Source organism: Thalassophryne amazonica, chromosome 5, assembly GCF_902500255.1.
Source record: "Thalassophryne amazonica chromosome 5, fThaAma1.1, whole genome shotgun sequence".
Taxonomy (NCBI): Eukaryota; Metazoa; Chordata; class Actinopteri; order Batrachoidiformes; family Batrachoididae; genus Thalassophryne; species Thalassophryne amazonica.
The window spans coordinates 73,140,152-73,153,388 of NC_047107.1; the positions used below are offsets into that span (position 1 = coordinate 73,140,152).

A 13,237-nucleotide genomic window follows, 5' to 3' on the forward strand; every position below is an offset into this window, starting at 1 on the left:
AAGGGATGGTTCAGGGTCACCTGATCCAGCCCTAACTATAAGCTTTAGCAAAAAGGAAAGTTTTAAGCCTAATCTTAAAAGTAGAGAGGGTGTCTGTCTCCCTGATCTGAATTGGGAGCTGGTTCCACAGGAGAGGAGCGTGAAAGCTGAAGGCTCTGCCTCCCATTCTACTCTTACAAACCCTAGGAACTACAAGTAAGCCTGCCGTCTGAGAGCGAAGCGCTCTATTGGGGTGATATGGTACTACGAGGTCCCTAAGATAAGATGGGACCTGATTATTCAAAACCTTATAAGTAAGAAGAAGAATTTTAAATTCTATTCTAGAATTAACAGGAAGCCAATGAAGAGAGGCCAATATGGGTGAGATATGCTCTCTCCTTCTAGTCCCCGTTAGTACTGTAGCTGCAGCATTTTGAATTAACTGAAGGCTTTTTAGGGAACTTTTAGGACAACCTGATAATAATGAATTACAATAGTCCAGCCTAGAGGAAATAAATGCATGAATTAGTTTTTCAGCATCACTCTGAGACAAGACCTTTCTAATTTTAGAGATATTGCGTAAATGCAAAAAAGCAGTCCTACATATTTGTTTAATATGCGCTTTGAATGACATATCCTGATCAAAAATGACTCCAAGATTTCTCACAGTATTACTAGAGGTCAGGGTAATGCCATCCAGAGTAAGGATCTGGTTAGACACCATGTTTCTAAGATTTGTGGGGCCAAGTACAATAACTTCAGTTTTATCTGAATTTAAAAGCAGGAAATTAGAGGTCATCCATGTCTTTATGTCTGTAAGACAGTCCTGCAGTTTAGCTAATTGGTGTGTGTCCTCTGGCTTCATGGATAGATAAAGCTGGGTATCATCTGCGTAACAATGAAAATTTAAGCAATACCGTCTAATAATACTGCCTAAGGGAAGCATGTATAAAGTGAATAAAATTGGTCCTAGCACAGAACCTTGTGGAACTCCATAATTAACTTTAGTCTGTGAAGAAGATTCCCCATTTACATGAACAAATTGTAATCTATTAGACAAATAATGATGATAAATACTGTATGATGTTATGTATTCCATTCTGTCAGAGAAGTCAGTCTACAGTGATGAAGACAAACCATATAAACCACTAAAAGAAACAGTCACTAAGAATTATGCCAAAGCTGAATTGGTGTTATGCAAACTGCTACACTTCACTTTTCTTAGTGCATGCTCATTACTGGTAGCACTGACACATTACATCATTACAAAACAGACGGTTCCCCCGCTTTAGGCTATGACATTGTGCTTGTTTACTTATTTGGCAGTGGCTTAACATTACTTTTTTTGGAGTCACTACATTTCCTACTTTTATCGTGTAGTTTCAGAGGACAAACTTGTGCTCTGCTTTGTTGTTTGTGGTACAATAAAGTCTTCAGCCATTCAACACCAAGTTCTTGCTGAAAAGGTTGTTATTTTTAAGCAGAATGTCACATCACTCCATAAATTATCTGGATTATTTATATGTGGAAATGCTTCTGCAGTGACCCCCAAAGTCAAGTTCGAGAACATGCACTGGTGCCATGATTTGTTACATTCACAGCACTACAGAACCATCTTGGGTGGCGACCACCCAGGCAGACAAGTGGTCCGGTCCCCCATCTCTAAAGTAGCCATCTTTCTGCTGCAACCAGATGAAGCATGGGAACCCCCTTGGCTTTCTCCAACACCTCCCTGCCGGATCATGCGGAGAGAAACACACCACATGGCTGAAATGTCAAAGCTGAACCTCCCTCACAATACAAGTGATATTCTTCTTTGTGTCCCTAACTAACTGCTTGTTTGATTGATACAAGGTCATTCTAGCGGTACTCAAGGATCCTCTGAATAGGTCTAGCACCAAAGACATCCGGTCGTCGTCTTAAGTCACTGGTTAGCGTCTAAGTCTCAACCATACATATGCCAGTTTAATGTTTAACGCTTTAAGTGGTTACTGGGATGATCAGCTGTAAGTACATGTGTTCCCACACGAGGGCGAAGCTACTGAATACTGTGTTAGAAATATAAACAGAAGAAGAAGAAATGGCAAGATGTGTAACGCTGGCAGCTGCAGGTTTGGTGATTAAAATGGCCGCCGTTTTTTTAACCTACCATCCCTGGTTCTCAAGACCAGGCACCTAAGTGGCTCTACTCTACTCTTTTCTACTCTCCTATTTTACTCTTCCTTTTCAGATATTTATATATATACCTTTGTATACTGACAGTTCCATCTTACAGTTGGAATACAATATAAGGTCTGTTGGAAAAGTATCGGACCTTTTAATTTTTTGCAAAAACCTGATGGATTTGAATCACGTGTGCTTGCATCAGCCAACCTTGAACCTTCGTGCACATGCGTGAACTTTTTCACGCCTGTTGATTGCGTCATTTGCTGGTAAGCAGCCTTTGTGTGAGGTCGTGTGTAGTGCGCTCGGCGGATTTTTATTGCAAGGAAAAAGACGGAATGACTGGAGCAGCGCCGCATCAAATTTTGCCAGAAACTGAGCGACAGCCAGGTGGAAACCATTCGGAAGATTCAGGCGGCTTTCGGTGACGATGCTATGGGCATCATAGATTAAGGAGCGGTACAACCAGTTTAAAGACGTCCTCACAACGGTGGAGAGCGAACCACACTCCGGTTGGCCATCAACATGCTGAAATGACCAGATCATTTCCAAAGTGAACGCTGTGGTGATGCGGGACCGTCGTGCAACTAGCCGAAAATTGTGGAAGAGGTGAACATCAGCACTTTTTCGATTTGGCCATGAAAAGAGTGGCTGTGAAATTCGTGCCGAAGCTGCTGACGGCGGAGCAAAAGCACCTTCGTGTTGAAGTCTCACAGGACATGCTGTGACATGCCCACCTCTTCCACAATTTCTCGGATAGTCACACGACTGAAAAGTCACCAAAAGCCATCTGAATCATCTGAATGGTTTCCACCTGGCTGTCGCCCAGTTTCTGGATAAAATTTGATGCGGCGCTGCTCCAGTCGTTCTGTCTTTTTCCTTGCAATGAAAATCCGCCGAGCGCACTACACACGTCCTCACACAAAGGCTGCTTACCAGCAAATGATGCAATCGACAGGCGTGAAAAAATTCATGCATGCGCACGAAGGTTCAAGGTTGGCTGATGCAAGCACACATGATTCAAATCCATCAGGTTTTTGCAAAAAATAAAAAGGTCCGATACTTTTCTAACAGACCTCGTATAAGATATACCTTACTGAATTTTCCTACAGTAAGACAGGAAACACCAGCACATTAAAGACTCAGAACTTAGTCTAATTGCAAAGACACCTGCATTGCCAAACACCTGTTCAGGAACCTCATAAGACTGCAGGAGAACATCAAGGGTTTTGTTTTTGGAGGATGGCAGCTGGTGTGGTGGTGAAGGTTCGTCCGCTGCATGGCGATGCCCAGTTTCAAACCTGAGGGTAGCTCATGTGGATGGACACCTGGAACCCACAAATGAGCATTTAATGTTTTAAGAAGAGTTTTCTTAAACTGAGACAAGTAAGGTGTTCAGTGATATACTGTATATACTTGAAAATACTTTGATTAAATACTCAATAAAATAAACACAAAATAGTCTGATAGCAAAATAGGTGCTTATGCGACTTTGGACTTCATATTTTTTGTTTGTAACTTTGTAACTGTTAGAATGGCTTAAGCAGTGGGTCACTCCTCTGAGTCTGGTCTGCTTGAGGGTTCTTCCTCAAAAATGACAGAGAGTTTTGCCTTATCACAGTCGCCCATGTACTTGCTCGGCGGGGGGTGGGTGACCTTATCCTATGTGAAGCGCCTAGGGGCAGCTTTGTTGTGATTTAACACTATATAAATGAATTGAATTAGAAGAGAATAGAAACTTTGTCATTGCACATACATACAGTGGGGTAAAAAAGTATTTAGTCGGTCCCTGATTGTGCAAGTTCTCCTACTTAGAAAGATGAGAGAGGTCTGTAATTTTCAACATAGGTACACTTCAATTATGAGAGACAAAATGAGAAAAAAAAATCAGAAAATCACATTGTAGGATTTTTAAATAATTTATTTGTAAATTATGGTGGAAAATAAGTATTTGGTCACCCACAAACAAGCAAGATTTCTGGCTCTCACAGACCTGTAACTTGTTCTTTGAGAAGCTCTTCTGTCCTCCACCTGTTACCTGTATTAATGGCATCTGTTGGAACTTATCTGTATTAAAGACACCTATCCACAGCCTCAAACTGTCAGACTCCAAACTCAACCATGGCCAAGACCAAAAGAGCTGTCGACGGACACCAGGAAGAAAATTGTAGATGTGCACCAGGCTGGGAAGAGTGAATCTACAATCGGCAAGCAGGTTGGTGTGAATAAATCAACTGTGGGAGCAATTGTAAGAAAATGGAAGACATACAAGACCATTAATAATCTCCCTCGATCTGGGGCTCCACACAAGATCTCATCCCGTGGGGTCAAAATGATCATGAGAGCGGTGAACAAAAATCCCAGAACTACACGGAGAAACGCTGAGTTGCATTCCAAGAACATCATATCCACTGTGAAGCATGGGTGTGGAAACATCATGCTTTGGGGCTGTTTTTTGCAAACGGGACAGGACAGCTGATCTGTGTTAAGAGAAGGATGAACGGGGCTGTGTGTCATGAGATTTTAAGCCAAAAACTCCTTCCATCAGTGAGAGCATTGAAGATGCAACGTGGCTGGGTCTTCCAGCATGACAATGATCCAAAACACACCGCTCGGGCAACGAAGGAGTGGCTTCGTAAAAGGTCCGGGAGTGGCCAAGCCAGTCTCCAGACATCAACCCCATAGAAAACCTGTTGAGGGAGTTGAAAGTCCATGTTGCCCAGTGACAGCCCCAAAACATCACTGTTCTAGAGGAGATCTGCATAGGAATGGGCCAAAATACCAGCTACAGTGTGTGCAAACCTGGTGAAGACTTAGAGGAAACGTTTGACCTCTGTCATTGCCAACAAAGATTATGTTACAAAGCATTGAGTTGAACTTTTGTTATTGACCAAATATTATTTTCCACCATAATTTACAAATAAATTCTTTAAAAATCATACAGTGTGACTTCCTGGATTTTTTTTTTTTCTGATTTTGTCTCTCACAGTTGAAGTGTACCTATGTTGAAAATTACAGACCTCTCTCGTCTTTCTAAGTAGGAGAACTTGCACAATCAGGGACTAACTAAATACTTTGTTGCCCCACTGTACATACAATGAAACTTGTCCTCTGAATTTAACCCATCGTAATTACAGTTAGACACAGTCCAACCACTAGGAGCAGTGGTTAGAATTAAATAATCATTTGGTGAGCCAGCACACACACCAAATTATTTGGATTATGAATGGTATTGGGGGGTAAAAAATATACTGTCCTTTCAGATCTTCATTTATTTATTTATGTGTGACCAAATTTGTATTGAGAGCCATCTTTGCTGTTGGACTAGTCCACCTACCTGTGGGAGCTACCATTTAAGAATAAATCATGAATTACGTGAAGGACATTTTTAAATTTCCAGCAGTTTCCATTTCTTTCTTCTTGTAACACTATATTTACACAACAGGTTTTGATTCCCATTCCTGAATTAATGTTTATGTGGTTATTTGTGTGTGTGTGTGTGTGTGTGTGTGTGTGTGGTGTGGGGGGGGGTGGCAAGGTTAGGACAACAGACAAAGAAACACGTTACACTGTCAAATTTCAATTTGTGTTCACCATCAGGAATAACTCAAGGGTGTAGTACTTAGGGCTGAAACGATTACTCGAGTAACTCGAATAATTCTGTTAAAAAATGTTGAGGCAAATTCTGTGCCTCAAAGCTCCATTTAACGTTCTAGTACATATGGCATGCCTGTGTGTGGTGCTGTCCCTGGAAAACAAACAGAAGAAGACTAGAGCATGCGCATAAGACTTGTAAGAGCTAATCATGTAGCAACAAAATCTACAGCTTTATAACGCAACACAGAGTAAAATAAAGCCTTTTAAGAAAAAGAGGGTTCATGCTGATCATCTGAAATGGACTTACTGCGCATTTAAAGCAAAGCACTGTATTTGTATAGTTTAAAAAAAAAAACATGGTTTGCTCTGCTGGGTGCACTCCGTTCTATGTGCACTTTAAGTTAATCAAATTGATTCAAAAACCGCCTTTATTTGGATTTGATCAGAGTTTTCATTGACAGGGTGCAGAACAGATTGATCAATGTGGGTTTTGTGGAAAACCTGTCAGGGGAGTGCTGAGCTCCTGACACCAGGAAAGATCCAAAACTTGTAAAGACATGAAAAAATGAATAATTACCCAGGAAAATAGAAAGGGATACACTCAATCTGACAATCTGCATGATGGCACAACGACATTGTGCCATTGCTTATGGAGATCCCTGGATTATTGATGTTGTTTAAAAACTCAAAAGTACTTTTTATCCGATTACTCAATTAAAAAATTTCTAGAATACTCAATTTCAAAAATATTCTATAGCTGCAGCCCTAGTATTATCGCAGATACGTAGGTGAAAGTATTGTGGGTTTGATGAAACAAGCATGGAATTTGGTCTGCAGATAGACTATGCCTCAGTGGTGATTTTTAGATATAGGGCCATCTCAGATTTGACCTGTGACAAAAATGGTGGCCATTTACAAGATGGCCACCATCACTTATTTGAAATTCTTTGATATTGTAGGTTAAATCAATTCTATGGGTGGGAATGTTTTTCCTTTGTATTATAAATCATAGATCAGTAATTTTACTGTCCACATAACAGTTGAATTGGCAAATAATTACTAGTTTGTGCTAAAAAATAAGATTATCATTTTTACGTCATGTTACGATTTTGAAGTTAGGACCACTTCGTCAAGTCCGTCAAACAACCCAGAATTATTTTTTCTGTTTTTGTAAGTAGCAGAAGAACACACAATAGTTTATTATAATTCTAATTGCAAGTCAATAGGATGGATGGATGGAAATTGTGTCCAAACAATAACGAACTGTCCAAAAGAAATCACTTGTCCAAATCAGCATGGTGTATCTGGGATGTAGTGAACAGCCTTGAGATGAGCGAGCAGTCGTTCTTCAGGAATTACATCTGTAGCTGTTTCCTTGACTGTCTCTCTGACTAGTGGGTGGCTGAAAAGATGGAGGTTCTTCCGCTTGATGGGATCTGTGATAGGCACTGTCTGGTTCACAAGCCTCTCTTCAACATATGTCTCATACTGCTCGAGTCCAAGTTTCTCCATCTGCTGCACTACTGTGTCCACAACGTCTCTGCTGTTCAGGACAAGGAGATCACTGCTGTATTCAGCGAACGGGTTTGTCATCTCTTCCGTGGCTCTGATCAGTGATCACACATCTTGTGCAAATGCCATCCGCTGTCTCCCTTCACGGAAGCATTGTTCTGTTCATGGACCTGGTCAATAGCAACAGCAGAGAATGCATGCTTTGACTTTTTGACAACAAAACTCAGCACAAATATCGGTATGGAGTTGATTCAGTGACACCATGTCTCGTAGGTTGGATCGGCACCCATCTCGAGTAGTGTGTATGGTCCAGTGCAAAGAACCAAATGACGATCTTGGACAGGGCCTCTATGTGGAGCAGGAAGTCGGTCTCGCGTATCGCTCTCATGTATCGCTCTCACGTAGATCATCGCAGCCAGCTCCAGGATGCAGTACCAGAAATGGAATTGAGGACATGCACCGGACCTTGCATCACAACAGTCTTCAAATGGCACCACTTCACTTGCATCTTGAAAGGTCTGTAGGCACTCTGCTGAAGTACATACAGGCTACTGGCTGTGACTTGGTGAGCCTGTCTTGTGCGTGTCACCTGGGATGCTTTTAGAAATTAATCTGCTGCTACACTGGTAGCAACCCCAGCCTGAATGATTGCTCCTGTCCAGCCCCTGCCATCCAGAAGATCTCGAAGGACCTTGAGGGATGCCATCTTGATGTGTAGGCCACCAAACAGTAGAGGAAAAACATAAGAGTGCACAGAGCATGATTGCTATGGCAGCTACAACATTCGAGAAGATATTTTGGCAGCCATTTTGTAAAATGGCAGGCACTCCGCTCATGGAAGGAATCTTAAATGGTCCTATAGCCATATATCTTCCCAAGCACCTTTTTTAATTGTCTGCCAAATGTCATGCTTGTTTCACCAAACCCACAATTTTTCCAAATATTTCACCTATCTGCAATATTAGTGTGGGTTTCTTGATCGGAAATATTGTCTGACAAAAATGATTTCACATTCCACACTCCACACATCTTTGTTTATTTATTTATTTTTATTTGTCTGCCATTCTTTGAACCACAGCCTCAAACAGAAACTGGATTTCAAAAATTCTAGGTGGCCAAATATTCTGCAAGTACCTATTGCTCTTGGCATATCTGTATTTCATTAAAATAATGAATTATGGATGCACAAATGTCATCTTCACATCCATCTACTATTCCAGTTAAAAGCCACAGGGATGCTGGAGCTTATCCCAGTGGCTGTTGGGTGAGAGGCAGGGTATACCCTGGACAGGCCACCAGTCTATTACTGGAGTGACACATAGAGACAGAAAAATGCATTCACACTCCCACTCATGCCTTTACTCAATTTAGAATCTCATTTTACATAACTTGCATGTGTTTGGAGGTGGGACGATGACTGAACACTTAGAAGGAACCCATGGGTTCCCAACTGGAAGCAGCCCCGATGTGAAAGGGGCTTAAGTGTTATTGATGTGAATGCATAATGGCACTTGGTGACTGGATGTTGCACTAAATGATTGACTGTAGAGTAGTAGACAGAAACTTCATTTGCATATCAGAATTTTACATTTAATGTTTTTCTCATCTTTCATTTCTGTTTGTTTAGCCTTGTACAGAAGTATTATTCCTGGACATCTTCCACAATTATAGCCAGACCCTGACACCTGTGCTACTGGATATGGTTCAGAATCTTCAAGGTACGCTGTTCTGTTTTAGATATTTTAACCTTATTTTCCATATTAGTAAACATCACAGGTAGGTGTTAGTTATGTGTCAAAAATGCCCCTTGAAGAGTTAAAAAAAAAAAAACAGGTTACACAGACATAAGTTGCACTTATTAAACTTAAAAAAAAATACATTATCATCTCATTAATTTGAGGTTCTTGTGCATTGTTGCAGTGTGCTTTTATATTTGACATTTATTGTTTTATTATAGTTTTCTTCATCTTTGTCATCGTAGTGAATGCTTGCCCTCAAATCCTGGGAGTTCGACTATTGCACAGTGGGGAAACGTCTTAAAGCACTCAATCACTCATCTTCAACCGCTTTTCCAGGTTTGGGTCGCGGGGGCAGAAATTCCAGCAGGGGACCCCAGACATCCCTTTCCCCTTCTCTCCGGAAGTAGAGTGCATTTCAAACACGAGCATTTGTGCTATTTGAATAATAATTGTTTGTTTGAAAGCGGTAATCGCGATCTGTGGTGCCACAAAAGGATGTGTACCTAATTTGCTCAAATGTTTTTCATGTTGGGGTGTAACTCTCCATCTGTCAAAAATTGTCCTCCCCGGAAATGCTTGTTGTCCATCAGTATTGGAGACTGCAGAAACACAATAGTACTTGTACACTCTTAGTGCATACTTACCATTAACTGCTGTTAGTAGATAGTATTTGGGTAGATTGGACTAATCTTCTGTATAATTTACACAGCAATTATCTTACTCAAATAAAGTCCTCTCTGGAAGGTATAGCACATCATACAGTGAGGAAAATAAGTATTTGAACACCCTGCGATTTTGCAAGTTCTCCCACTTAGAAATCATGGAGGGGTCTGAAATTTTCATCTTAGGTGCATGTCCACTGTGAGAAACATAATCCAAAAAAAAAAAAAAAAAATCCGGAAATCACAATGTATGATTTTTTTTTTTTTTTTTTTTTTTTATAATTTATTTGCATGTTACTGCTGCAAATAAGTATTTGAACACCTGCCAATCAGCAGAAATTCTGGCCCTCAAAGACCTGTTAGTCCGCCTCTAAAAGGTCCACCTCCACTCCACTTATTATTCCAAAAGAGAAGCACCTATTTGAGGTCGTTAGCTGCATAATAGGGTGGTTCAAAAAAATAAAAGTTGGAAATTCATTACTCTCACCCCTTCATTTTATGATGCTTTGGGAAAAAAGAAAGCCTGCCAGATATTTTTGTCATACATTAATATTTAGAGGTAGCACATCATAGCTGAAGCTTGTAAATATTTCAATTATCGCTGCCCGAGTGCCCGTGCAATAGGTTATCCATTATCCAGTATCTAATCACATCACTTATAAAGAGGATAGAAGTTAACCACCTGAGTGTAACTAAAGTATAATTTTATATTCAGTTTAAAACTATACCTGGGTTTAAATATTTCTCACAAACAACATACTTTCAAAAATGTTATTTTAGGCTACAAGCTGAAAATTTTGCTTCAATTCACAGCTTCTTTTCTTTCAGATCTTTGGTGATGGTGAATCTAACATGAGATAAATGTAAAAAGAGACACTTGCTGACTTAACAGCTACTAGAAGTAGAACATTTGTATACCTTATTGGTTCCACCGACTGAAATAAAGGGAAACAAATTGCCCTCAAATGGGCAAATACTCAAGGTATTTTTCTTCAAACACTCTGATTTGAAGAAAACTGTCCATGATGCTCCTGTGACCTCTATAGACATGGCAATTCCTTTTTTGGAGAGAGCTAGAATCCCACTGAGGGCAAAGCAGCATCTGATCACAAAGTTAGAAAAGGTGTTCGGAAAATGGAAAACATTGAAAAAGACCAAGAATCGCAATACAGACAAGCAGAAGAAAGATAAAACAGTGTTTTGTGAATCTTTGGAGGACTTGTTTGACATGGCACATCAGGATGTCCTAACAGTGATAAAGTTTGAAGATGACAGACAGTTCCTACTTGCTCAGCGAGAGAAAGGTAGAGGATGCATGACAGGCATAGATAAAATACAAACTGCCAAAGAACAAAGAGCAGAAAAAAGGAAAGCTGCAGAAGCAAAATACAAAGAGAAACTGGACGAGCCTGGACCATCTAATGTCTCACTACCTGGCACTGTCTCCAGCCAGAGTGAAGAGAACACAGAAAGTCCAGATGAGGAATTTGTTATGCCAGTGCCACAAAAAGCCAGTAAAATTAAAGCTGTTGTAACACCAGGACTTGCAGCAGCATTGGATAGGACCAAAACAACAGACAGAAGTGCCACCTATATTCTGACTGAAACGGCAGCAAGTCTTGGTCATGATGCAAGCAACTTAAATATCATTATCATGTAAAAGATGTTCTCTTATGTTACACAGCTGTATAATTGGTTCTTGTGCTGATTCATACATTTTTGAATATTAAGTACTGCAAGGCATAAAGAATATTATTGTTTGGAGCTAGATCAAAATATATGTGGAAATATATAAAGCATAGACTTATTTAAATGTATCAATAATGAAACAGTATTTCATCAATAAAATGAAAATACAATGTTTGATTGTTACAAAATCGTCGCTACCCCAGTATGTAGGTATTGTAGGAGCATGATACATGTACGAGAAGAACTGCATCTCACAATTCATGTTTTAGTGTTAACTATTTTATGGGATATGAAAAGATTTGATTTTCCAATGTATTGCCATAATTTCTGTCCTGACATATCAATATTAAACTGACAGAAATAATTTGGAAATATCTGGAAATGACCATACTATATGACAAAGTTATTGCGAGCAAAATCTTTAAGGGCTGTGTGCTACCAGTAAAAAATATTAGAGTTTTATGAAATTGTACATGATTTGTTTTTATGTTAGGTACAACAAATTTAGAGGGTGAGACTTGAGGTTTTTTGAAAAACATTTTTTGACCATTTTTATGGACCACCCTACTGCATAAAGACACCTGTCCACCCCACACAATCAGTAAGACTCCAACTATTAACATGGCCAAAGAGCTAAGACCAAAGACCAAAGAGCTGTCCAAAGACACCAGAGACAAAATTGTGGACCTCCACAAGGCTGGAAAGGGCTACGGGGCAATTGCCAAGCAGCTTGGTGAAAAAAGATCAACTGTTGGAGCAATTACTAGAAAATGGAAGAAGCTAAACATGACTGTCAGTCTCCCTCGGACTGGGGCTCCATGCAAGATCCCACCTCATGGCGTATCAATGATCCTAAGAAAGGTGAGGAATCAGCCCAGAACTGCGCAGGAGGAGCTGGTCATTGACCTGAAGAGAGCTGGCACCACTGTTTCCAAGGTTACCGTGGGTAATACACTAAGACGTCATGGGTTAAAGTCATGCATGGCACGGAAGGTTCCCCTGCTTAAATCAGCACACATCTAGGCCTGTCTTAAGTTTGCCCATGACCATTTGGATGATCCAGAGGAGTCATGGGAGAAAGTTATGTGGTCAGATGAGACCAAAATAGAACTTTTTGGTCTTAATTCCACTCGCCGTGTTTGGAGGAAGAAGAATGCTGAGTACCATCCCAAAAATGTCTCTACTGTGAAGCATGGGGGTGGAAGCATCATGCTTTGGGGGTGTTTTTCTTCACATGGGACAGGACGACTGCACTGTATTAAGGAGAGGATGACCAAGGCCATGTATTGCGAGATTTTGGGGAACAATGTCCTTCCCTCAGTTAGAGCATTGAAGATGTGTTGTGGATGGGTCTTCCAACATGACAGTCACCTGAAGCACACAGGCAAATAACCAAGGAGTGGCTCTGTAAGAAGCATATCAAGGTTCTGGAGTGGCCTAGCCAGTCTCCAGACCTAAACCCAGTAGAAAATCTTTGGAGGGAGCTCAAACTCTGTGTTTCTCAGCAACAGCCCAGTAACCTGGCTGATCTAGAGAAGATCTGTTTGGAGGAATGGGCCAGAATCCATGCTGCAGTGTGTGCAAACCTGGTGAAAAACTACAGGAAACATTTGACCTCTGTAATTGCAACAAAGGCTACTGTACCAAATATTAACATTGATTTTCACAGGTGTTGAAATACTTACTTGCAATACAAATAAATTATTAAAAAAAATGATACATTGTGACTTCCACATGTGTTCTTTTTTAGATTGTCTCTCACAGTGGACATGCTCCTAAGATGAAAATTTCAACCTTCAGCTATGATGTGCTACCTCTAAATATTAATGTATGACAAAAATATTTGGCAGGCTTTCTTTTTTCCCCAAAGCATCATAAAATGAAGGGGTGAGGGGA

The 13,237-nt window shown here is 40.4% G+C and overlaps 1 protein-coding gene across 1 annotated transcript in view; it reads left to right on the forward strand.

The window, feature by feature from the left end:
• The window catches only part of ipo11 (importin 11), a 457,504-nt gene that overhangs the window by 95,484 nt on the left and 348,783 nt on the right, over positions 1–13,237 (forward strand). The window contains exon 13 of the mRNA XM_034170535.1: positions 8,879–8,969. Within this exon, the coding sequence (XP_034026426.1) occupies positions 8,879–8,969 (91 nt within the window). The remainder of the gene's footprint in view (positions 1–8,878; positions 8,970–13,237) is intronic.